The sequence below is a fragment of the Amia ocellicauda genome, chromosome 5 (genome assembly GCF_036373705.1).
Source record: "Amia ocellicauda isolate fAmiCal2 chromosome 5, fAmiCal2.hap1, whole genome shotgun sequence".
Classification (NCBI taxonomy): Eukaryota; Metazoa; Chordata; class Actinopteri; order Amiiformes; family Amiidae; genus Amia; species Amia ocellicauda.
In genome coordinates this window covers 1,866,041-1,892,450 of record NC_089854.1, presented here as the reverse complement: position 1 = coordinate 1,892,450, position 26,410 = coordinate 1,866,041, and the positions used below count along the sequence as shown (strand labels likewise).

General features: G+C 45.3%; 2 protein-coding genes and 1 long non-coding RNA gene across 3 annotated transcripts; 2 read left to right on the top strand and 1 right to left on the bottom strand.

The window, feature by feature from the left end:
* Window positions 1-636: 636 nt before the first annotated feature.
* Window positions 637-7,246, bottom strand: LOC136749164 (acidic mammalian chitinase-like). Its single transcript, XM_066703160.1, has 11 exons — window positions 7,206-7,246; window positions 6,785-6,814; window positions 6,312-6,513; window positions 5,981-6,037; window positions 5,655-5,820; window positions 5,192-5,316; window positions 4,605-4,728; window positions 3,734-3,919; window positions 3,050-3,166; window positions 2,778-2,919; window positions 637-2,153 (listed from the first exon to the last, which is right to left on the bottom strand). Exons 1-11 carry the CDS (start codon window positions 7,228-7,230, stop codon window positions 1,870-1,872), a joined length of 1,458 nt encoding a protein of 485 aa, XP_066559257.1. The 5' UTR covers window positions 7,231-7,246; the 3' UTR covers window positions 637-1,869.
* A 1,524-nt stretch (window positions 7,247-8,770) lies between these two features.
* Window positions 8,771-14,703, top strand: LOC136750524 (uncharacterized). The gene is made up of 6 exons (XR_010816877.1): window positions 8,771-8,860; window positions 9,646-9,681; window positions 10,132-10,255; window positions 10,981-11,084; window positions 13,577-13,644; window positions 13,763-14,703. It is a non-coding gene; the product is annotated as an uncharacterized LOC136750524 (long non-coding RNA).
* Window positions 14,704-21,246: 6,543 nt separating this feature from the next.
* On the top strand, window positions 21,247-24,628 carry LOC136750523 (CMRF35-like molecule 7). The gene is made up of 4 exons (XM_066705680.1): window positions 21,247-21,325; window positions 23,494-23,832; window positions 23,918-23,978; window positions 24,277-24,628. Exons 1-4 carry the CDS (start codon window positions 21,289-21,291, stop codon window positions 24,413-24,415), a joined length of 576 nt encoding a protein of 191 aa, XP_066561777.1. The 5' UTR covers window positions 21,247-21,288; the 3' UTR covers window positions 24,416-24,628.
* Window positions 24,629-26,410: the final 1,782 nt, after the last annotated feature.

Here is a 26,410-nt window from a genome sequence, read left to right as displayed (position 1 = left end):
CTTTGCAAAACTCTTTATTGTGGTAAAACTGTGTTGTAGTTTTGGGATAAAAACAAACCAACATATCCACATGTTCGCCTTTAACTATTGTGGAACAGAATTATTTTTTTAATACTCATAAAGAGACGTGGGAAACCTTAAGAGACAGAAATTACTTTGAAGTGCAGGTGAGGTCTGTTGGATAGCTTGGTAAACCTACTGCTGCCAGGTTTCTTTCTTTCGTTATTTAAATTGTAGTGCTGCTAAAAATGTACCGCGCTGTGGTTTCCTGTCAGGGTGAAGATGCTCTTGTTGTGCTCAGCATGGCTTGTGGCTGATTGCTCGCTCTCTCCCGGCTGCTTTCTCACTCAACCACATCACCCTGTCGGAGAGAAACCTCAGAAGGCCTGTATCTTTGAGCTGAGGGAGCTCCTACACAGGGGAAGGACAAACAGGAAGAAAGAAAAGGAGAAGGAAGGAAAAGCTAAAAAAAGTGAAACTTTAAAAATAATGTAACTAAACATAAGAAGTGGAAAACTCAGGTATCAGATGCCTGAGATCCCACGAGCCTTTGTTCTACCACCACCGAGACCAAACCGAAACTTGCCGCACCCTCACCACAAACACAGTTCACTCAGAGACGACCAGGACAACAGCTTTTGCTTCTAGAGAAAAAGTTTTTATTACCTCGTGGCTTGGAGAGGCCTCCACTTTTGAAACAAAGCCATGACAATCATAATCAAGAGAGACCCTCCCACCCTGCCAGAGCAGGACCCTGCCGGGGGAGACGCTGTTCCTTCTGAAGGTCCCACACCATCAGATTCCCGTTTCCATCCTTTATAACATTAACATGTTGTTGTTGTTGTTGTTGTTGCTTTTGTTCAAGTTTGTTTGTGTGAAACGTGTAGCTGTGTAATTTCAGTACGTGTGCAGGAACACTTTCTAATGGTCCTCGTATTCAGTGTATTCAAGCCCACAAGATAAGAAAAGCTTTTTCCTATTTTACCACTAAGATTTTTATTTATTTATTTATTTATTTTGGCCCTCCGAGCCACGGCAGGGTCAAAGGGCTGCAATCTTAAAGACCGGCGTGAATGTGAAGTGACGATCTGCAAAACTAATCTGAGAGCCACAGCCTCCACAGCTCTGTACGCAAGGTGTAAAATACAGGAGATGGGGACTATTCTGTGACCCCCCCTTTCAAAATAGGAAAATAGATTCTAAAATAAAAAACATAAAATAAAAAACAAAACAAAAACTGAATCTTTTCATACCTGGTGACATCTTTTGGAGTGTATTTTGAGTTGATTTCACACTAATCTTTTGGAGAAGGTTTCCAATCTGCTTTAGAGTTTCATCCTAAGCTAGGGTTCTGTTCTAGGTGTTCTAGGTGTTGTAGATGTTCTAGGCCCCGGCAATTTAAGAAGCTCCATCTTTAAAGATGGGTCTGATGCATATTCGCATATTACATGAGAAACAAAAAACCTGGTTGTCTGTGGCCTACTATACCAACCACAACAAAAAAGTAAAAGAACAAAAACAAACAAACTAAATTAAAAACTTGCTTTGATGGACTGGATGAAGAAAGGGAGTGAGACACGAAGGGGCAGAGGGCAGAGGGCAGCAGGCAGTGTTACGGCGCAGTGCAGTTACAATGAGCCGCAGTGGCAGGCAAATCAATATCACACCGACGCACAGCTGCGGTTGACTTCCCTCAAATGCAAAATCAGCTGATCATTGTAACCAGGTGTCTGATCGCACCCGCCCCCTGCCTCGCCTGCCTGAGCGTGCGTGTGAGTGTGTGTGTGTGTACCTGTGCGTGTGAGTGTGCGTGTTTATAGATGCAGCCCCTTCCCGTGGTTTCCAGAGAGCCCATTCAGGGGTCGGGGTCTAGGCCCAGTTGCAGCAGGAGCAGCTGCTGTCGAACACCAGGCCCTGGGCACAGTTCTGGAAGTAGGTTTTGCCGCTGGTGCACTCGTAGAACTGGTTCTTGTTGGTGGGGTCGGGGTACATGCCATTGGCCTTGCCCATGCAGAAGCTGCTGTTCATGCCACTAGTGCCGCTGCCCGAGCTGCCTCCACTGGAGCTGCCTCCCCCTGAGCTGCCCCCGGAGCTGGCTGCAGTGGTGGAAACTCCCTTGATGGGGGGCAGGGGGGTTGCAGGGGGTTTGCAGACTGGGAGGGGGGAAAAAAGACAGAAGTCATTGCCCCTCTTTGTACTGAAGAGGAGGGAGGCTGTTGTGATCCCTGTAAATCCCCAGTTTTACAGGTCATGTAGATGCTTATTCTGTGTATACATTCATACACAGTAAGATACACAGTAGGTCCATAAATATTAGGACAGTGACACAATTGTCATAATTTTGTCTCTGTATGCCACCACACTGGATTTGAAAGGAAACAATCAGGATTTCAAGTGTTTTAAGTGTAGACTTTCATCTTTAATTTGAGGGTAGTTACATCCAAATTGGGTGAACAGTGTAGGAATAATTTTTTATGTTTCCCCCCCAATTTTAGGGGCTCAAAAGTAATTGGACACACTAACATAATCATGAATTAAATTGTGAGTTTCAATACTTGGTGGCAAATCCTTTGCAGTCAATGACTGCCTGAAGTCTGAACCCATAGACATCACCAGATGATGGGTTTCTTCCCTGGTGATGCTCTGCCAGGCCTGCACTGCAGCTGTCTTTAGTTCCTGCTTGTTCTTGGGGCGTTTCCTTTCAAATCCTCTCTCTCTCTCTCTCTCTCTCTCTCTCTCTCTCTCTCTCTCTCTCTCTGTGTCTCCTGTTCCCTTACCTGCCTGGTCCAGACCCAGAGCCTTGTGCAGCACATTGATCAGAGGGTACTTCCCCTGGTTGCAGAAGGTCCCCAGGTAGTCATCCATGTCAAGGGTCCACACCATGGCTCCTCCGAAGTTGTTCTTCATCAGCCACTGAACCTACAGGGACGACACAAACAAATATGAATGAATACATAAGAAAAGTCAGAGCTGCTTGATTCCAGTCCCTTTGGTAAGCAACACACACACAGGAGCTCCGGCTTGCGGGCCTGAGGGCAGCATCTCTTACCTTGATCCCAAAACTCCTGATGTTGTCAAATCCAACCCACTGGCTTCCCTTGTAGGCGTAGGGGACGTCCTGCACTGCATTCCACACGTATGTCGCCCCTTGCAGAAAGCCGCAGATCTGTAACAGGACAGAGGCTGATCTACAAATAACCGCAAAACTCTTCAGAACTACGCACTGAATGGATCTTAGTGTTAACCAGAGAATTTGGAGCTACATACTTTTACTTTCAGAAAGCAAGAGAAAGAAAATGAAAGAAAAAAGACAGGATTGCTAACAAGCAAACAGAAGAGAAGCACAGGAAAAAAATACTTACATTTTTTAAATTTAAAATCAAAATGTAAAAATTTAAATTAATTTGGCATTTGCAATTCGCTTAATAATATGAATATAATAGCTACCTGCAGTAAGACAGTTACAAACATTGCTGAAAGGCAATGGAATTTGACAGGAACGCCTTTCTTTCCTTAGACCCCTTGATTGTGGGGAGATGTCATACACGCCCCATGAACAGAGATCTGAATCAGTCATTGGGCTTCATTGTTCAAAGTGACCCCTGCGCTGAAGGCATGCAGTGGCTGTTGACTTGGAGAGTCTAAATAAAGCGACAGGATTGTGGCTCCCCAGGGCCAGGCTGGGTCACCTCTGGCTCACTGCAGACCCCAGCGCACCCTACATTGTCCGTACCTCAAAGTAAGCCAGCTCCCCAGCCTCCTGCGTGTACTTCCCTGGGGCACCAGCGCCAGCAATGGGGGCGCCAACCCCGTGTTCCGCAGCGTCCCTCAGGGTGAAGGTCTGGCCGTAGGTGGGGAAGCCAACCAGCAGCTTCTCAGCAGGGGCACCGTTGTTCTTCCAGTAGTTCATGGAGTAATCCTGCAAGGGCAAAACATAGCGTCACCATTTCACCCTGGCCACCCTTCTCTCCCCGTGGCACCTGGTGCTGCTCGGGCCGAGTGATTCGCTACTTCCAATTGACATGCACTGTTAGTTGACGCCATCAGGTGCGCTCAACCGCTCTACCTGTTTTAGCATCTGCATCGACAACCTGAGGATTCAATCAGTGACCTGAAAATCCTTTAAACCTATTGAGGAGTCAGTCACTGCTACAGTCTCCCCCTCTCACCGTATCTGCTTTGTAATGTCTGCACTAGAGCAGTGGTTCTAAATCCTAGTCCTGGAGGAGCCCCTACCCTGCTGGTATTTGTTCCAACCAAGCTCTCAATTACTTAATTGAACCCTTAATTTAAGTAATAATTTGCTTATACCATTCTATACTTAACTTAGACCCCTACTGTTTAAAATAATTAAAAGGTTCTGATTTAGCAATGTATTACTCCAATTAAGGGTTCAATTAAGTAATTGAGAGTTTTGGTTGGAACAAAAACCAGCCCCAAGTCCCAAGACTGAGGTTGAGAACCACTACTCTAGAGGGAAGAGAGCCCCCTGCTGGCCCTCCAACACTACTTCAAGCTGGTGCCTGGTACAGCTGACCAGACTGGACTGGACTGCACCGGCCCCTCCTGCCCGCCAGCCTAAACACGGCCCCGCTGGTACTCACGATGTTGAAGTAGATGTCCCCCCCCTGGTCCTCAGGGCCCCTGTACAGAGGGCTGTTCTCTCCGGTGAAGGTCTCCCAGGACCCATGCATGTCATAGGTCATCACGTTGATCATGTCCAGAGCCCTGAGGGAGAGGAGGACACAGACACAGACAAGGAGGGGGAGAGAGAGAGAGATTGAACAATAGTGAAGCAGGAGGAGAGCCCATTGTGGGAGTACTTACATAATATTGACTCTTCTTTATTCTAATCTCCCTTAAAACCGAGATTAACTCAGAACACAAGCAGGCCATTCAGAGATGCCCTGTCAGCGGTTCCCCTGGTTGCAAAGCAAAGGGAAACAAAACCCTCAAGACAGATAGTTTACATCCCAAGCAAATGAGGTGCCCACATTTACATGGCCAGACAATAGAAACACTGTGAACAACAGCGCTGGTATTGTGCTGTCCTGCTGTTCAGAAGATTCAGTCATGGTGGGAGACTTCATAGGCTAGAGCATTGAGATGGGCCTCCTGCAAGGCGCTATATGAAATCACAGTCATCAGTGTAGTAGTTCCCCCACCGAGAGGGGGAAGCAGGGGGACTCACTGGCCCAGTTTGGGGATCTCGTAGGCGGACTGGATGGTCCCGACGCCGGAGGACACAGCTGCTGACATCAGCAGACGGGCTCTGTTTGTCTCCTTCGCTTCCTTCTCAAAAGCAGCACGCATCTCCTGCAATACACCAGAGAGACATCAGACTCTGGTTCTAGTACTGTTTTAAACGCAGTATTAACACCCAGTCAATGAACACCTCTGAGCTGCGGCACTCAACGGAGGTGTGTGCCAAGAAAAACATCTTAAACACTATAGACAGGAAACTCTGGGAATACATAAGAGTGTGTCCCCAGCTCACATGGACCGCTGCACCCACACTGATGCAACTTTCTGCTTATCTGATGGCACGACGTCTAGATGCTGCAACAACGTTTCGTCTGCCACAACCAGACCACAAACTCACAAACTGACGGCGACATCCTGTGTGTATTCGCCACGCTTGGACCCGGACTGACCTCCAGGAGGACCGAGTAGAGCTGCTGGTCCTGGGGAGGGCTGCCCCTGTTGGCAGGGTACTCCCAGTCGATGTCCAGACCGTCAAACTCGTACTGCCTCAGGAAGGTGATGACGGAGTCGATGAAGATCTGACGGGTCCCTGCCTGGGCCACCATGTTGCTGAAGCTATTTTTTTAAGGGACAAATGCACAAAACAATAAAAAAAGACACATCCGGCATTTTCAAGGCCGAGAAAACAACAAAAAAGTGAACCATCCAACTGAATGAGTGAGATTTGCTTGACACTTAATGAGCCGTATGCAGGAACCGGGCATCGCCGTCTTACCCCGTGGATCCAAAGTTCCAACCGCCGACAGACAGCAGGGTTTTCAGGTTTCCGTTCCTGAATGAAGAAAGACGCAGAAACCATATCAGACCTATTTCCTTTCTCTCTTTTGCATCAGCTGCATTTAGAAAAGACCTAAGTATCTAACACTGTGTCCAATTGCATCTTATCTTAACCAAGGATTACAATACCCCTCCACCCCCACTTGTAGAATTTAAAAATAATTGTAGAAATTAAAAAATACTTTAGATGAACATGGAAGAAGCAACATGAATAAAATAAATTAATCATCACCACCATAATCAGTGGACCTAATGGGGGTCCTACTCACTGGTTCTTGAGGGCGTTGAACTCGCTGTACAGCTGCACGTCGTTCCACTCGTAGGTGGACAGGCGGTTGTTCTTCATGGTGGCGAAGGCGTACAGGAGGTGGGTACACAGGCAGGGGTCGATGTTGGTGGGCATGTACACTGTGGGTGGGGGTCGGTACTGCGCCCAGTTGGTGAAGTAGCAGGACAGTATGTAGGAGGACCCTGGAGGGGGAGCAGACACTGGTTCAATTGACACATCCCTGTTTCTTTCCATCGATTATTAGAGTTTTTCTAAAAACAAAGCGTTTGATGTTTACTCTCCATATAAATGCCAATGGACTAAATATATAAAGTCAATGTTTTTTGTATATATAAAACACTCTCACTAACACACTAACACACACACACACTCTCACACATATATATGCAATGCTCTTTTTTAGTGTCTTTTGTCAGCATCAGTGGACCACTTCGGCGCCGTGGATTAACTCACCCAGCTGCACGTGCAGCAATGCGGCCAGGACTGCAGGGGAAGAACACAGACAAGCATTAGACCTCTGCCCTTCAATCTGGGCATACATCTTCACATGCAGGGTCTACACAGGCGTTCGAAGGTACCGCAATCACAACGACACATAAGCACTTTGGTGATCTGTTTGATATCACTGTGTTTAACCGTCTCATCCATTGTCATTTTTAAAGACCCTTTCTGTTGAAAGTGGGGAAGGTGTTGCATTGTGCCTGTGCTGTTTTCTGCCTGTAGTGAGGAGACAGATCTGAACTTTCTCTCGTTAGAGTTCATCTGTAATGCCAGTGTGTTTAGATCATATCTATACACTACTATATCTATGCACCACTACTACAACTATGAGCAACAACACAGTGCTGTAACTGTGGACCTAAGTGTTACTCACCCGACACCAGCAGTAGTTTGCCCATGGTTGCCCTTGTACAAAGTGCCTGGGAAGTCTGGGCACCTCTTTTATACCCTGTGCAGCCCACCTCAGCCCCCTTATCACACGACCACTGTGCCCTGCTGGTATTTACCCGAGATTGAGGTCCATTAATGTGATTACCAGGTGCCCCTTCATCGGCACATCTCGCAAAGAGCAAATTTTACATTATCGCACCTTTCCAGGAAACTTTCCAAGACCTCTGTGAGTGTGACACTGTGTGTGTGTGACATTGTGTGCTGTGTGGATGACACTCTGTGTTGTTGTGTTGTGTGACATTGTGTGTGGTATGTGTGACACTGTGTGTGACAAAAAGCAATGGTGCTCAAGTCTCATCGGTTTCAATGACAAATCACAGCTCACTAACCGGCAGCACGTCACCCTGAGGGGGCGTTTGACCGATTATTTTGAAGACGGTGAGCAGACAGTGTGAATATATGTAACAGGCAAACACAGCCTCACAGCAGGAGACTGAACTGTCCTACACTTTTGCGGTTGTTGTTGTTTGTTATTCATCAGGAGTGCTCAGTCCTCAATTACACCTGTTCCTAATTGTTCAAATTCAGTGTTTGACAGGGATTAACACTTGACTGTGGTCGACTCTTGCATGAAACCAACGTGCGTAACTGAGAAATGCTGACCATGTCTTTCCAATGTCGAAACAGCCAAGATGTGTTATGTAAGGGAGTTATCGCGAAGGTGACATTTACATTGAGACTATTGAGATTAATAAAGCTCTATCATTAGCAATGTGATAACAACTCGAGAAGTGCAGCATACATGATCAAAGCATATTAGATAGGTAGGAAATGAACAGATTAATAATTAACAGCATACACTTTGAAATGGTGGCCTTCTGAACACGAACAGTTACTGTTTTGGAAAAGGTATAGAAAGAGAAGTTATGGCGCTAAGAAAATAAAGTTTGTAACTTCCTTTGCAAAATTGCTTTCAAAACTCTTGCTGGAGTTTTGGCAGTTTCTTCACTTGGTAAAACCTCCCCCCAAATCCGAGAAACAGATTTCGACAGTTTGTGTCACAGATCACTGGCAGCATCTTGTTTATGTACAAGACGTTTACTCAGAGAAACCAAGATCAGTAAGAATGCACCCCAGAGCTCGAGAGACAACGCGGAGGGCCTGGAAATGGCCACTGTTGTGTCCAGGGCCAGCCTATGTCCCTGGCGGGTCGCTGTCTGGGAACTATAGGACGGGGGTTCTCCGGCATGTGGCTGCTGGTCTCATTGGGAACCCCACTTGAAGTGACACTCACTGTACTCACTTCATGAAAAGCAGAGTGATTGGCCCAGCTAACCCCCTAACAGAGGATAGATAACTTTATAGTGACCAGCCTCTGACAGTGATTAAGTGCTTTAGTTTTATTGTGCCCAGAAAGTAGACTGTTTTTATGTAAGAATTCTTTGTATGTTGAATAGCTCGGTGTTGACAACCTGGTTTGGGCACATGTGACGTGGCTTTTGTCTGTGTCACTACGCAACTCCGATTAACATCTATGGTGGTGTCAGTGGTCATAGGGAGGCTCTGGATAGAAATAGGGAAGTGAGTCCTCCACAGTCAACATGCTTAGGATATGAGAGTGCTCTATCTGTGACAAAGGTAGGATGTTACTATTATTATTATTATTATTATTATTATTATTATTATTATTAGTAGTAGTAGTAGTAGTAGTAGTAGTAGTAGTAGTAGTAGTAGTAGTAGTAGTAGTGTTGTTGCACACAGTCCGTTCTGTAATCTCTCTTTGACTTCAATACCTGTTTAAGCACAACAATGTTCAGTTCAATAGCTAATGTTCTTGGGCTTTGATTTCTAGGCAAAGGCAAGGCAAAGCAGAGTGATAGTTAAAAATAAAACAAACCAAGAGAAAATAAGCTGTATGTATTACCTGACAAAAAATTAAAATAATTGTAAACTATATAACTGAGAATATATATTTACAAGCATATAATGACAATTTAGATCACATATACAGTGCTGCATTGTCTATATATGTTTTAAGACTCTGCAGGTTTTACGTTCTAGTTTAATTATTGAAGTGATTATTGAAAATGCATAACATTTGAGAATATTTCAATGTGGGTAAATCCTTGGAAAGAAAACTAAAACACAAAGCAGCAGCGTTTGTGTCTAAAACCACCAGTGAATGTTTTCTGGCACTAACAACAGTAGGGCAGTCGGCTTGTTTATATACACAGTGGAGTTTTGTACCAAGTTTCCTGACACAAACAACCAATCAAAAAACATTCTGTGATATCTGTAAAAATAGGAAATAAAAACCATCAGAAAATAATCAGCTTGAATTTACAGGGGATTTTTCTATTTAATATAAATTATTTGATATCTACAGTGCCTTCTGGTAATAACCTGTGTTTTTATGTGCACAGGACACACAGTATACGAACCTAAAATGGGAAACAAAGGTAAGTGATCAGTCTTCAAATTCATGACAGGCGGCCACTGTTTTAAAGTGCACCGAAGCCCAGACCCTGCAGGGAGCTCGGTCTCAGACCCAGCAGGGACTGCCCTGACACCAATCCCTGCACTGGTCATGACGCAGTCCCTGTCACATCCAATACACTGCACAACCTTTTCAGGTGGATTAAATGAACATTGCCTTGCAAAAAGACAATAAAACACACAGTAAGCAGACACTTGCAAGCTTAGGGATTACAGATGTCTACAAGTCCACAATACAGACTAAATGCATACCATAAAATATTGTCTTTGTTTACACACAACTGAGTAGACATATTTAATGAGCATGTTGCAGGAGTTCCCTTGGGCTTCAACCTGTACTTGCCTAATCTACTCCTTACCAAGCTTTTCATGTTAAAGTGATACACATATGTTAACATGTTTTTAAACAACAGCAACAACAACAACAACAACAACAACAGCAACAACAACAACAACCACAACAACTACCACCACCCCCCCGCCCACAACAACATCGTTTCAGTTTACGACTGAAAAAGGTGCAGCAAACTTAAATAGGTAAGGTGTTAACAGCAGTAAGTGCAGTTTGCGCACAGACAGGGGTAGCTATTGTGCACAGGGAGCAGCTCTTGGGGACAGGGGGCCACTATTGGGGACAGTGGGCCGATTATGGGGACAGCGGACAGCTCTTGGGGACAGCATGCAGCTCTTGGAGACAGGGGGCCGCTATTGGGGACAGGGGGGCCACTATTTGGGACAGCGGGCTGATTTTAGGGACAGTGGGTATCTCTTGGGGACAGGGGGCAAGTCTTGGGGACAGGGGAAAGCTCTTGGGGACAGTACCTTGGACCGACTTGTTCTCAGACTGATGAGAACATCAGAACATAATTTTTGTTATTTTACATCCTCTGTTTGGTTCCTAAAATCTGAAATTAACCTTTTAATATCCTAAAATAAACACCTGCTTCTGAGCACAGATGGGTCTTTAATAAAGAAAGAAAGAAAGAAAGGAAGAAAGGAAAGAAAGAAAGAAAGAAAGAAAGGAAAGAAAGGAAAGAAAGAAAGAAGGAAAGGAAAGAAAGAAAGAAGGTTGTTCTATGCGTTGTACTGGAAAGGTTGTAGTTTGCATTGTTGTCTAGAATACAAACCTCTCTGTTACAAATCAGAACAGCTCAAATCTAAGACGTACACTCTTCAGCTTGGCGACCTCTCCATCTATTTTCTCCTGCTGACCTTTACATGCCTCTGTAATGGAGTGCTATACTCTCTCTCCCTGCTGGCAGCACGGTGCTCTACACCATCGTCGGACTGTGCTGCGCGCTGGTCCTTATCATCTTCCTCACGGTCGCCCTGCTCTTCTTTCTGAGGAGGCGAGGCAAGGCTTTGGGTGAGTAGATGATGAAGTTGCTGAAATTGAGCAATAGTGTACAGTCGGTAGGTTTAGATGAGGCAGGGGAGGCCCAGGCCGAATTGACTTATCTCTGTGCTGTGTATTAGTAGGCAAACCAAGCCATCACTCAAGCATCCGACCACACAGACTTGGTTTTGTCGTCACCCAGTGGCAGGACATAGGAATTATGTCACAGCTTATTTAGGCTGTTTTAGCCCACCACCACTACAGATTGCCTAAATGAGCTGTCATTCATCTGTTTACCACAAGGTGGCTGCACTAGGTGTGAAATGGATTGATTGGTGAACCATGTTTTTAGCAGGCGATGCTTTGTAAGACTAGTCGCCAGTGTGTTCTTTCTTTGGGCGGCATTTCATCAGGATCGCGGTTCATTTGAGACACATTTAAGGTTCTTGAAGGATCCTTGTTTGCCTCCTTGGTAAAAGGGTTCCTCCACAGTATCAACCCGGGACCCTAAAAGGATCTTATTAGAACCTTTACTTCTTAGAGTGACGTGTGTTCATACAGAAAGATTTTGGTTTTAAACTTTGCCGCTTGCAAATCATTGCAATATTGGCTAATTACTTTAAGTCAGATAATGTACTGCATTTTATTAAATATGTGTACATGAAAATAAAATAAACAATACATACTAAAGCCAAATAAACAACACACTAACACTAGCCAATCGAACACGTATATCCATTTAAATACAATTCAACATAATCAAAATACATAATATTTGACAGTCTGTTAAAATGCCAAAAGCATCGTGTCATAACCAAACAAATTAACAATTAATACAAAAACACCAAGAACTTCAGCCTTGGCATGTGTCATATAGATCATGGTGATTGTATTACGAGCTGTCAGTGAGTGTTACGACTCACCGTTATCATTCCAACATACAGATGGGTCAACACCACTGTGTAAAAGAGCTGCTGAGGAGGGGTAAAGAGCCGCTGAGGAGGGGTAAAAGAGCCGCTGAGGAGGGGTAAAAGAGCCGCTGAGGAGGGGTAAAAGAGCCGCTGAGGAGGGGTAAAGAGCCGCTGAGGAGGGGTAAAAGAGCCGCTGAGGAGGGGTAAAGAGCTGCTGAGGAGGGGTAAAGAGCCGCTGAGGAGGGGTAAAAGAGCTGCTGAGGAGGGGTAAAAGAGCCGCTGAGGAGGGGTAAAAGAGCCGCTGAGGAGGGGTAAAGAGCCGCTGAGGAGGGGTAAAAGAGCCGCTGAGGAGGGGTAAAGAGCCGCTGAGGAGGGGTAAAGAGCCGCTGAGGAGGGGTAAAGAGCCACTGAGGAAGGGTAAAAGAGCCGCTGAGGAGGGGTAAAGAGCCGCTGAGGAGGGGTAAAAGAGCCGCTGAGGAGGGGTAAAGAGCCGCTGAGGAGGGGTAAAAGAGCCGCTGAGGAGGGGTAAAGAGCTGCTGAGGAGGGGGTAAAGAGCCATTGAGGAGGGGTAAAAGAGCCGCTGAGGAGGGATAAAGAGTCACTGAGGAGGGGTAAAAGAGCAGCTGAGGAGGGGTAAAAAGCCGTTGAGGAGGGGTAAAAGAGCTGCTGAGGAGGGGTAAAAGAGCCACTGAGGAGGGGTAAAAGAGCTGCTGAGGAGGGGTAAAGAGCCGCTGAGGAGGGGTAAAGAGCCGCTGAGGAGGGGTAAAGAGCCACTGAGGAAGGGTAAAAGAGCCGATGAGGAGGGGTAAAGAGCCGCTGAGGAGGGGTAAAAGAGCCGCTGAGGAGGGGTAAAAGTGCCCCTGAGGAGGGGTAAAGAGCCACTGAGGAGGGGTAAAGAGCCACTGAGGAGGGGTAAAAGAACCGCTGAGGAGGGGTAAAGAGCCGCTGAGGAGGGGGTAAAGAGCCGCTGAGGAGGGGGTAAAGAGCCGTTGAGGAGGGGTAAAGAGCCGCTGAGGAGGGGTAAAGAGCCGCTGAGGAGGGGTAAAGAGCCGCTGAGGAGGGATAAAGAGCCACTGAGGAAGGGTAAAAGAGCCGCTGAGGAGGGGTAAAGAGCCGCTGAGGAGGGGTAAAGAGCCGCTGAGGAGGGGGTAAAGAGCCATTGAGGAGGGGTAAAAGAGCCGCTGAGGAGGGGTAAAGAGCCACTGAGGAGAGGGTAAAGAGCCATTGAGGAGGGGTAAAGAGCCGCTGAGGAGGGGTAAAGAGCCACTGAGGAGGGGTAAAAGAGCAGCTGAGGAGGGGTAAAGAGCCGTTGAGGAGCGGTAAAGAGCCGCTGAGGAGGGGTAAAAGAGCCGCTGAGGAGTGGTAAAGAGCCACTGAGGAGGGGTAAAAGAGCAGCTGAGGAGGGGTAAAGAGCCGTTGAGGAGGGGTAAAGAGCCGCTGAGGAGGGGGTAAAGAGCCGTTGAGGAGGGGTAAAAGAGCCGCTGAGGAGGGGTAAAAGAGCCGCTGAGGAGGGGTAAAGACAGACAGACAGAAAATAGAACGCTGCTGCTCTTTTTGGTTTCTGATTTTTAATTATTGTTATTATTATTATTATTATTATTATTATTACAGCAAGAACATCAGAGAGAGGAGGAGGACGGCTGGCAGACTCTCCTACTGAGAATGGAGCTGGTGGGGAGGTAATATGTTCACACGTGGGCAATTTATCAATAAGATCTGGGTAGTTTGTAATTAAGCAAATAAACAGAAAAGGTGGTGGAACTGAAAATAAGTCTGTCTGTGTGCGTTTCTTTCCAGACACCTGCGGAAATGGTGGAAAACATGGCGTACGGAAACGTCACTTTTTCCAACCACGGGCTGGACCCAGAGGGCTGTGTGATCTACACTGAGGTGACGGCCAGCGCGGGCAGGAGAGAGGTGTCCATGTTGCGCGAAACGTCTGAGTACGCAACCATTGCCAAATGACCTGGGCCGGCACGGGTCGACACGGGGACTGAAGGCTTATCTAGTGTGAAAAGACAAGGTCCGCCACAATCCTCAGCAACAGCAGCAGTGAAAACACAAACGGCAGCACTCAGTGACCGCAGGATTGCCCGGGCAGCTCAGGGGTGTTCAAACGCATCGTCCACCTAGAAGTGATGAAACTGAAATGTAGGGAACAGAGTAGCAGCATCAGTCCGTGGTCACTGCAGACGCCAGACCTAGAAGACCTAGATGCTCCCCCTGCCTTTGGATGTTGAACCCCATCTTGAGAGACTCTGTAGATGCTGCTAGTAAAACCTGGGCTACCTTGGTCACCGGCAGGATGCGAGGCAGCAGTACAGATTTCACTGCACCTGTTATTGTTTTTCTATTTTAATGAATCCAATTGCTGTTCATCTACAAAAAGCAAAACAAAAATGAAATACCCAAAGTGTGTGAGCTTGATCCCTGAATCCACTTATTCCTCACCGCCTGCTTGTTGTTTGTTTGTTGGCTTGTCTGTTTGAGTTAAACGGTGGTGTTTCTTGCAGTCCCGAGGTGTAAATCCTGCTCTGTAAAACAAAAGGCTGGTTTCAGCTGCTCTGTATAAATAAACCCATGCCCTGGCCAAAACGTTCAGCATGTACTCCATTAAGAACAGTTGCATGGGTCTGCAAATCACATAGTTCATCTTAGCATGTTCAGCATAAACAACAAAGCAAGTAAAACTGACTGTGTAGTAACCAACTCTTAATTAAAAATAAGTAAGTAATTAATACATCTGTAATATTTAACACACACCTGCTTGCTTCTCCTGCCACTCAACCCTGGCTTTACAGATGGTCACTCAGCAATGCGACAATGTATCCTTAACCATTGCTGACCCTTCTACACACTAACCCCTTGATAGTTTGACACCTCGCAGTGACAGACATCCTGCTTATCCAGACACACAGACATAATGAAAGATCTAGAACATGTGATGGAACAGGTACTACTGTCTTCAACTGGAAGGAACTGAAAACAGAACAGCAGACTGATTACTCTCGGTCTCTGTCTGTGTGGTAATGGCTTCATGGCTTAATTCATGGATTTCTTTAAGAACTCACCATTTCCCATCAAATTAGGCTTAATTTGATATCGTATGTATTTGGGTATGCCTGTGTCAGCGGGCATTTGTGGCTTTGATAACTTGCAGGTTTAATGGGACATCTCCCAATTCCTGTAGAAATCCTTCAGTACGTGTCTATATATCATGGTGATCTGGGACTGTAATTCAAGATGGAGGGACTGCAGAATGTGAGTTCTGTGTGTGGGGGGGGGAGGGGGGCAGATCGTTTGGGCATTTTATTAATTGAGGGGAATTATTTTAGTTTCCATGTAGAAGGTTAGCCCTGTGTGGGAACAGTGGGGGTTCAGATCATGGGGGCAAGGGGATATATAGGGGTGCCCTGGTTCCTGCGGGGGCAGAAATACTTCACAGTGAGAGCAAAACAAGTGTTGTTACTAAAAAGATGTCTGTGAATGTATACGCACATGCACACACACACACACACACACACACTATTTAAACACATCTTCACTTTGAAATGCAGATGTCTTGTTTAACTTCTAGTCTTTCACACTTTATAATCAAGCTACAGGATTTGTCTTTTAATTCTACAAAAGAGACAAGTCGCCCAGTCAGTCCAATTCCTCCTCCTCTATTTCCAGCCTTAGAAGTGGGGGCCTACAGACCCATCTCAGGTCCAGAACAGGAGAACGTGCTGAGGGGGAGGCAGGTCTCTGTGCAGTGCCAGTACGACACCGTGTTTAAGGAAGACGTCAAGTTCTGCTGCAAAGGGCCCTCTATTGACAGCTGTCAGTCTACACTCACCTAAAGGATTATTAGGAACACCTGTTCAATTTCTCATTAATGCAATTATCTAACCAACCAATCAAATGGCAGTTGCTTCAATGCATTTAGGGGTGTGGTCCTGGTCAAGACAATCTCCTGAACTCCAAACTGAATGTCTGAATGGGAAAGAAAGGTGATTTAAGCAATTTTGAGCGTGGCATGGTTGTTGGTGCCAGACGGGCCGGTCTGAGTATTTCACAATCTGCTCAGTTACTGGGATTTTCACGCACAACCATTTCTAGGGTTTACAAAGAATGGTGTGAAAAGGGAAAAACATCCAGTATGCGGCAGTCCTGTGGGCGAAAATGCCTTGTTGATGCTAGAGGTCAGAGGAGAATGGGCCGACTGATTCAAGCTGATACAAGAGCAACTTTGACTGAAATAACCACTCGTTACAACCGAGTTATGCAGCAAAGCATTTGTGAAGCCACAACACGTACAACCTTGAGGCGGATGGGCTACAACAGCAGAAGACCCCACCGGGTACCACTCATCTCCACTACAAATAGGAAAAAGAGGCTACAATTTGCATAAGCTCACCAAAATTGGACAGTTGAAGACTGGAAAAATGTTGCCTGGTCTGATGAGTCTCGATTTCTGTTGAGACATTCAGATGGTAGAGTCAGAATTTGGCGAAAACAGAATGAGAACATGGATCCATCATGCCTTGTTACCACTGTGCAGGCTGGTGGTGGTGGTGTAATGGTGTGGGGGATGTTTTCTTGGCACACTTTAGGCCCCTTAGTGCCAATTGGGCATCGTTTAAATTCCACGGCCTACCTGAACATTGTTTCTGACCATGTCCATCCCTTTATGACCACCATGTACCCATCCTCTGATGGCTACTTCCAGCAGGATAATGCACCATGTCACAAAGGTCGAATCATTTCAAATTGGTTTCTTGAACATGACAATGAGTTCACTGTACTAAACTGGCCCCCACAGTCACCAGATCTCAACCCAATAGAGCATCTTTGGGATGTGGTGGAATGGGAGCTTCGTGCCCTGGATGTGCATCCCACAAATCTCCATCAACTGCAAGATGCTATCCTATCAATATGGGCCAACATTTCTAAAGAATGCTTTCAGCACCTTGTTGAATCAATGCCACGTAGAATTAAGGCAGTTCTGAAGGCGAAAGGGGGTCAAACACAGTATTAGTATGGTGTTCCTAATAATCCTTTAGGTGAGTGTATAGCTGAAAGCCGTGACCCTGGAGACCACAGCACATCCCTCACTGATGACAGAGAGCAGGGCCTCCTCGATGAGGGATACTACTGGTGTGGGATTTCTGATAGTAAAATCAACACAATACACAGACTGTACATCAGAGTTACTGGAGGTAGGCCAGGGAAGCACAAGAGCTTCCAAAGCTTTATATGTTTGCTTTGGTTTGAAAACAGGCTGTGCTTTTTCTACACCTGCTTTATAACACCCACTGGTCGATCTGTGCGGCCAGTGTGGCCTGCATTTAACAAAACCTACATGATATACATAAACTAAATGTTACTACAACAACTACTATTGTGTATGATTGTAGTTAGTGTGAGATATGCAGTTTAAATCAACTTCATGCAATGCTTAATTGACAATATTATTTTCGGGTTTGAAGGCCCCCAGTGAAGACTGGAGAGATAGGGGTTTCCCTGACAGTGCAGTGTGACTACATCCTCGTTAAATGCTGCTGCAAAGGAAATGTCCAAATCTCCTGCAAGATTGTGTCAACAACTGATGGAGGCAGTTTGCATCAGAACAGGGTGTCCATTTCGGATCATAGAGCTGGGCTGGTGTTCACTGTAATCATGCGCAGCCTGCAGTGGAACGATACGGGTTTGTACTGTTGTGGCTTAGAACAGACAGGACTGGATATGATGCAACAAGTGCTGATACAAATCACTGAAGGTAAGCCTGTCCCCCTGCCCCCCACACACACACTCCACACACGTCTCTGGCTGTGCTGAAAGTCTTGAACTGATCACAGCAGTAGGCATCAGAGTCATATTCAGTAACAATATACTGACTCAGGAATCTGAACAGAGATTAAAAGTAAGTCAACAAACAAACAAACAATCAAGCAAACAGCCCAAAGCAGATGATTACACAAAGGACTCTGTTCATATAGGTTATGCCCCGGGAGGTAGTGTTATTCCTGCAGCACCATCAGCGACTGTCAGGACACAGGCTGTAACTGCGTCTCTCCCCTCTGCAGAGGCCAAATCTCAGCCCAGATACAGAGGCGCGGGCACAAGGAAAAGAGGAAGGAAAGTTAGTGGTCACCAGCTGAACACATTAATTCAGTGTTCATGAGATCCTTCCTGTATCACAGTAAGTTTGCCAAAGCTGGTTAAGGGCTTCCTGACAGTGTGTATATTAGTGACTGTAACACTCACAGCTTATCTGTGAGTGTTACAGTTATTTATTGAAATTATTTATAGGCTGCTAACTCAAATATTCCAAAAGACACTTAGAACAGGGGATGTGCCAACTGACTGGAAGACAGCAAATGTCAAACCAAGCCACAAGAAAGGGGACAAAACTGAGCCAGGAAATTACAGACCAATCAGTCTCGCCTGCATCACCTGTAAAATGTTGGAGAAAATGATTAGACAGAAAATAATGAAAACCATATTCTTGGAGATAGTCAACATGGGTTTAGACGAGGCAGATCATGTCTTACTAATTTATTAGGAGTTTTTGAACATGCAACTGCAGCTGTAGATCATGTGAAAGCATATGATATGATATACTTAGATTTCCAAAAAGCTTTTGATAAGGTTCCACACCAAAGACTGATCCTCAGATTGGAAGCTGTAGGCATTCAGGGTAATGTAAGTAGATGGATTATGAACTGGTTGATGTCTAGGAAACAGAGGGTGTCGATTAGAGGAGTCGCTTCTAACTGGAGTGAGGTTGTTAGTGGAGTTCCACAGGGATCAGTACTAGGGCCTTTGCTTTTTCTAATCTATATTAATGATCTGGACTCTTCAATTAATGATCTGGGCTTCAAGGCATTCAAGACAGAAAACAGGAGACACTTCTTCACAAAGAGAGGTGTCACAATGTGGAACAAACTCCCCAGCAGATGTGGCTGTAAAGACAATTTGGGAACATTCAAAAACAGACTGGATAGGATCCTTGTATCACTTAGTTATTAATGGACACCAAACGAGCACGATGGGTCGAATGGCCTCCTGTCGTTTGTACACTTTCTTATGTTCTTATGCTCTAACAGGTATCTTGATCTAATTTAATTGATTTCTGCATTCATAATGTATAACGCTTACTTTGTGCTCCACTTATGTATGGGAGACTAAGCAAACTAACCAACAAAACTAACTGTATCCTTGTTCAAACTTCTCATACACAAACATATTGTAAAATAATAAAAATCGCTTTTCCTGTTGCTTTTGGTTTCCTCAGGTCAACGTGCGAAAACAAGAGGCAACCCAGAAAGCACCCAAGATTGACATTGTTTTGTACACGGGCTGCAGACTCTTTCTGTCAGCGCAGTCCAGCGGCACAGCATCTCGGCAGAAGCCCGTCACCTGCTCCTGACACTGAATCATAGCTGCATTTGCACTGGCAGATCAGTGTAGACGTTCATAATCTTTTTCATCTGCCACTGCCATACCTAACCTGCATGTTGAGCCAATTGCACCAATCCTAGGGCCACCTCAGGCTCCTCACAACTCAACTGAGGGACATTGTCTTCACAGCACAGACGTCATGCCGATGTACACCAATCACTCCGCTTGCTCCCCTGTGAAAGTAGTCTCCTGTAACAAGCAAAAATCTGGTATGTTTCTCCTGCCACATGTGCATGATGTGAGATCGAGTCAAGTCATCCTGTTACTGCAACAAATCACAAAGTTGCAACTCACCAGCCTTGCGAAAATCTCAGCCCTGAACCCAACAACCCGCAAAATGGAAGAAGGTTCACACTCATCTGCCTTATTATATTTTTCTGTGTGTGTGTGTGTGTTTCAACTGATAGCCAGATCTGAGTATGGAAGAGAATGTAATCTACATCACAGCGACTGACAGGAGGCCCCCAGTGGAAGCAGCCCTGTACAACACATCTGCCAACAGTCAGCAGAGGCTCCAGGCTGAGAAATCAGTCATTTACATATCTCTGCAGAAAACCACTGCCGAGGAAGAGAGCCGTGAGTGACCTGGCCTGGCTCCTGCAAGTGGGGGCTTAAGAGTCATGTGGAGGTCCCTACAATCTTTATCTCTTTTGGATTGGTCCATTATCACTCCCAGGTGGCCTGCAATCGCCTGCTGTAGACACAGATGTAGTCTGGCCACTTGAGATTACTGAGGACTTCTCTTCGCTCTCAGTTGTGATTCCTTTGTTTTTACATTCTTGGTGAGTAGTCTAAATATCCAAGTGTTTTCAGAAGCTGTCCAGCCTGGTTTGATTTTTCCAAAAAAGAAAAGGCCAGCGTTAGAGAGACGCTATTCAATAAACACCTCCCCGCTCTGTACCTTTTGCACGTCTGTGTTATTGATTTGCCCAATCGACACCTTCACACTTCTACACTTTTACTGCACTGGAGCATAAGTTCTTGGCGAATCCAGATCAGTCTGGTGACAAAGGTCCCTGTCAAGGCTAATAGTGGCAGACTGTGAGGCAAGGAGGGCAAAATGGTGTTATAAAGCATAGAGAGGCAATGTAAAGCCAGACAAACACAAGAAGCCAAGTCATAGTATTGTTAAAGGGCCGAGGTGCGGTCTATCAAAACCTGAGTGAGCCCCCGGTTATTGAGCAACAGTGCTGTGAGGAACAGGAGCTCCTGGTGTCATGGAACGTGTGTGTCACAGTCCTGTAGCTCCAAACAAAGGGCTCACTGAGGCGCTCTAGCGCAGGAAGTGAGACAGGAAGGAGCCACCGAGGACACTGGCAAAGGGTCAAAGATAGGTCACCTGTAAAAGAAACAGGCCACGTCTTCTTTTATTGATACGACATGCCATGCAGGCTAAACAATTTTCCAGTTTTAATTTGGTTATCAAGGTGCTGCAGCATTTGGTTTCATTTTAAATCTCTTACCGAGATCAATACACATGAAGATGTCCTGTGCTCCTGTACAATAAGACTTGAGTGTATTTTCAGATTAAAATAAAACAACAAAATACACGTTATTATCCAACATTGCTTACTGATGTCTCTGGGAAGAATCCTGTAGTGCATTAACCCCTCGTACACTCTCGCTTCCGACCTGTAAAGCAAACTGCAGGGCATCATAAACCTCCGTCCAGCGAGGGTGGACCTTCAGTGTCCCCAAGGCAGCTGACCACGACCCTGTGCGAATCTTATGACAAGCTCAATTGTCATCGTTCCCCCTGTATGGGGCAGAGTGTCAGACGTAAGCAGATGCATTGCTCAACAAAGAGGAAGGAAATTAAAACCATTTCTCCTCCAGTTCAGTGCCCCTGAGCAATTTCCCTCATTCCCACTGCAGACATGAGGATCATCAGATTCCTGGCGACCTTCCTCTCTGGTATAGTGGATTTATATATAAATATATGTAAAATAATGCTGTACATGAATGTATATTTGCATGTGTTATATCTGTCTATCTATATTTGTTGTTCAGTTCTCTGGATTCAGTTTGGCACTTTGATGTTGCCAAGGGTATCTGACAGCATGCGCATGTCACAGAAGATGTCTCTGGTTGAAAATGCATGTGATTATATATATATATATATATATATTTATTTATTTATATACACAGACGGGTGACACATGCCTCCAAACATGTGTACTGCATGATACAAGTAAGCAATTAACATCCTATCATGCTCTGTGGCATGTATAAAATGCTGAGCAGGCCCAACTGACCTTGATTTTGGATTAAGATGGCAAAGGAAAGGATCTAAGTGACTTTGAAAAGAGGGGTCATTATTGGAGCACGAATGGCAGGAGCTTCAGTTACAAAGACGCTCAACTGGCTAGTGTTTCAATAGGAACAGTGACTAAAGTGACATCTGCATTTAGATCAATGGGAAAGACATCAGTCAACAGGGTTGGAAATTGTGGTGGAAAGCTCAAATTCGATGACTGTGATGCTCGTGCATTACTGCCATACTGTATGTAAGGACAAACAGAAGAGCATCTCTTTCCCAGGTTACTGAGAATGTCAATGCAGGACATGATCAGACTGTGTCAGCAAGAGCAGCCTGTCGAGAACGACACAGACAGGGATATTATAGTAGGGCTGCAGTGCATAAACCCCTCAGTACAAAGACAAATGCATATACGAGAGTTCAGTGGTGCAAAAACCATAGGCACTGGTCTACAGAGATGTGGAAAAAAGTGATCTGGTCAGATGTGTCGTCCTTCACCATATTCTCAACAAGTGGCGAGTGCATGTGTGGGACACCAAGAGAACGGGACAGGCCTGACTGCTCGACAACTACAGTGAGGGGGTCCGGAGGCTCTGTTATGCTGTGGGGGGCATTTTCCTGGCATGGTTTGGGTCCACTGCAAATCATTACACAGTTATTCTGAGTGATCACCTTTATCCTATGGTGACACATTTCTATCTTGATGGGAGTGGTCTCTTCCAGGATGACAATGCCCCATCCACAGGGCACGAGGGTCACTGAATGGTTTGATGAGAATGAAAATGATGTGATGTGAGCATTGAAGCTGTTCTGGCGGCTTGTGGTGGCCCAACACCTTACTGAGATACTTTTTGTTTGTTCTTCCTTTAATTTGTCACCCGTCTGTATATTAATATATACATATATATATACAGTACTGTACAAAAGTTTTAGGCAGGTGTGAAAAAATGCTGTAAAGTAAGAATGCTTTCAAAAATAGACGTTAATAGATTATATGTATCAATTAACTAAATGCAAAGTGAGTGAACAGAAGAAAGATCTAAATCAAATCGATATTTGGTGTGACCACCCTTTGCCTTCAAAACAGCATCAATTCTTCTAGGTACATTTGGACAAAGTCATTCTGTCAATGCTGAGAAGTACAGGCAGATACTTATCCATCATGCAATTCCATCATGGAGGCATCTGATTGGCCCCAAATTTATTCTGCAGCATGACAATGACCCCAAACATACAGCGACAGTCATTAAGAACTATCTTCAGCATCAAGAAGAACAAGGAGTCCTGGAAGTGATGGTATGGCCCCCACATACCCTAGAATCGCCACTGACTGGATAGGATCCTTGGATCACTCAGTTATTAATGGACACCAAATGAGCATGATGGGTCGAATGGCTTCCTCTCGTCTGTAAACTTTCTTATATTCTTATGTTCTAACGTCTATTTTTGAAAGCATTCTTACTTTACAGCATTGTTTCACACCTGCCTAAAACTTTTGAAGAGTACTATACATATTTAAACCTCTCATGCCTCATTTAGAGAGACTTTCTGATGAGCTTTATCATATCACTACTGGAACGGACGTATTTTTAAACACTGATTATAACTTGAAGCCACATGTCTGCGAGAGGGACTTGAAAACAGAAGTGTGACACAAGAAAATGCATAAAAAAATCCCACTTCCTCAACCCAGCCCGGAACAGAGTTGTTCGTCTTGTTATTGCTAATGTTCATCGTCTTTTTGTTTTTCTTGTTTTCAACTCTCCATCCTCATCCTCCGTCCCTATGTCACCTCGTCTATTCATCATCCATTTGATCCCAGTGTATTCAGGTTCAGAGTGCTTGTGCCCCGTGGAGTCCAAGGCCGTGACCGCTGTGGTGGATGAGTCAGTCACCATCCAGTGCCCGTACGAAAGCACCTACACTGACCACGTGAAGTACTGGTGCCGGGGGCAGCGTCGCTCAACCTGCAGCGTGGTAGTGCAGACCGCCGGACCCGTCACCAGGGACAGGACTGTGATCAGGGAGGACAAAGTGAGAGGCGTGTTCAGCGTGACTCTGAGTGAGCTGAAGCGCCATGACCGAGGGAGGTACTGGTGTGGGATAGAAAAGAGCGGCAGGGACATCCTGACAGCCATCCATCTCGACGTCCTGCAGTCAGGTAACTCAAAGCTGAGGGTTTGAGTGACACATGGCTGGAAATATTCATGTTCCCCTCATTGATTTCCATTACTATTTCTTCACAGGTGAGGCCTCTGCATCCACTGTCGAGCCGAGCACAGCTGCTGGTCAGCAAGAATCAGAGACGTAAGTGAGGAGAGGTGCACACACTCCCACAAAACAAATTTAAAGTATTCACGCCCCTAATCAGAAAACAATATTTGTGATTGATTCCCAGAATACCTACTGATCATTAAACTACACTCATTCAGTTTTTCGATTTTTTTTATTCCAGCTGGTTCGACTGGGTTGGGGAAGGGTGGCAAAAGAAGGAAGAAACATTTAAATTTTACAAAGGAGCTTTTGAATGGAATGAAGGAAGATGAACATATATATAAATAACACATGTATGAGTAACTGAGCTGTCTATCTTTAATTCCTCCAGGCCGGGCATGTGGTCAGTGCTGCGCTGGGTCCTGTTCTGTATGATGCTGCTCTGCCCCGTGGTGCTCACCTGCTGGGAGATGGGCACTCAGTGGAGCCCCGCCCCCACCGGCTGGACAAACCTGAGCACCTGTGTCTGAGAGCCGCCCACATGTGCAGTGTGTGGCTGTGTGCTGTTTGACATCCTTGTGGCCATGTTCTGTAACCATGCGTTTGCCTGCGTTGGAAATATGCTGCTGTGCAACCAATTCACTTTACACATTTTGTAATAAAACATCAACAATGCACTCTGGGACACAAGATTAAATTCCCACTCGCAGTCCTGTCAGAGACTGATGGAGATTAAAAGTCAATCCGTCTGTTTTGTTTCTATTAATATTTTTTACTTGTTAAAGTACCTCTCTGCATCATTGGACCCTTTTATAATGGTTTTCAGGTGAAATAGTAATAATTTAAAAAATGACGTCTAGTTCTAAGGCAAATTCACGAGTTGATTTGGTAATGAAATGAACACCAGAATCACAGCAGGTCAGCTATCAGCTATTTAGATGGGGGGGCAGGGGAAGTAGACTGCATCAAGTCACTTCCTTCTTTTGGGTTTTATAACGCAAACTGCGTTGATATCAGAGTTCACATGAAGGGTATTGCTGTTGACACGTTGTCTACGATGATAGGGATGGGAGGAGCTGTTACTATGACTCTCATTCCCTGTCCCGTGGAGAGGCATTGTGAATCTGATTTCTGGGCCTACCCTGAGAAGAGGAGGAGGAAACATTATAAAAAAATATATGAAAATTGATACATATAATTAAAATGGACAACAGCACTTAACGTATCCAACACACTGTGATTAATTTAATTGTAGAAAATGTCACTATGAAGATTCACCAGCTTCAGAGATACAGTTTAGAAGCAGCCAAGTTATAGTCATTCTGTTAAGTAAAATAAACAAACAAGAAATGCGTTATATATATATATATATATATATATATATATATATATATATATATATATATATATGGGAGAGAGAGAGAGAGATAGATAGACACTGTCCGAATTCACATGACGATCAAACAGGAGGGGAATGTGAATGGGAGGAGAGGGGTGCTGGTACTCTCCAGTAGGGTTGGCGGTGCTCCGGGTTTGCTGGCTCCGGCTGGCTCCAGCAATCTCCTTAAATAAGCATTGGCAGTAGAATGAACTTTACTGAGAGCTCAATGACTTTCAACGTGGCACCATCATAGGATGCTACCTTTCCAACAAGTCAGTTCATCAAATTTCTGCCCTGCTATAGCTGCCCTGGTGAGCTGTAAGTGCTGTAATTGTTAAGAGGAAACATCTTGGAGCAACAACAGCTCAGCTGCGAAGTGGTCGGCCACACAATCTCACAGAACGGGACTGTTGACCTCTGAAGTATGTAACGCATAAAAAAAGTCTATTGTTGGTTGCAGCAATCACTTCTGAGTGCCAAACTGCCTCTGGAAGCAAGGTCAGCAGAAGAACTGTTCTTCGTGAGCTTCATGAAATGGGTTTCCATGACCGAACAGCCGAACAAGCCTAAGATCTTCATGTGCAATGCCAAACGTCGGCTGGAGTGGTGTAACCATTTGACCTGGTAGCAATGGAAATGCGATCTCTGGACTGATGGATGATGTTTCACCATCCGGCAGTCCGATGGAGGAATCTGGGTTTGGCGGATGCCAGGAGAACACTACCTGCCAAAATGCATAGTGCCAACTGTAAAGTTTAGAGGAGGAGTAATGGTCTCAGGGCTCAGCCCCTTAGTCCCACTGAAGGGAGATCTTAATGCTACAGCCTCCACTGACATTCTAGGTGATTTTGCACTTCCAAATTTGTGTCAACAGTTTGTGGAAGCCCTTTCCTGTTTCAGCATGACAACCCATGCACAAAGTAAGGTCCATACAGAAATAGTGTGTCGAGATTGGTGTGGAAGAACTTGACTGGCCTGCACAGAGCCCTGACCTCAACCCCATCACACCTTTGGGATGAATGGAAAAGCCGACTGTGAGCTAGGCCTGATCGCCCAACATCAGTGCCCGACCTCACTAATGCTCTTGTGGCTGAAATCCCCTCAACAATGTTCCAACATCTAGTGGAAAGCCTTCCCAGAAGAG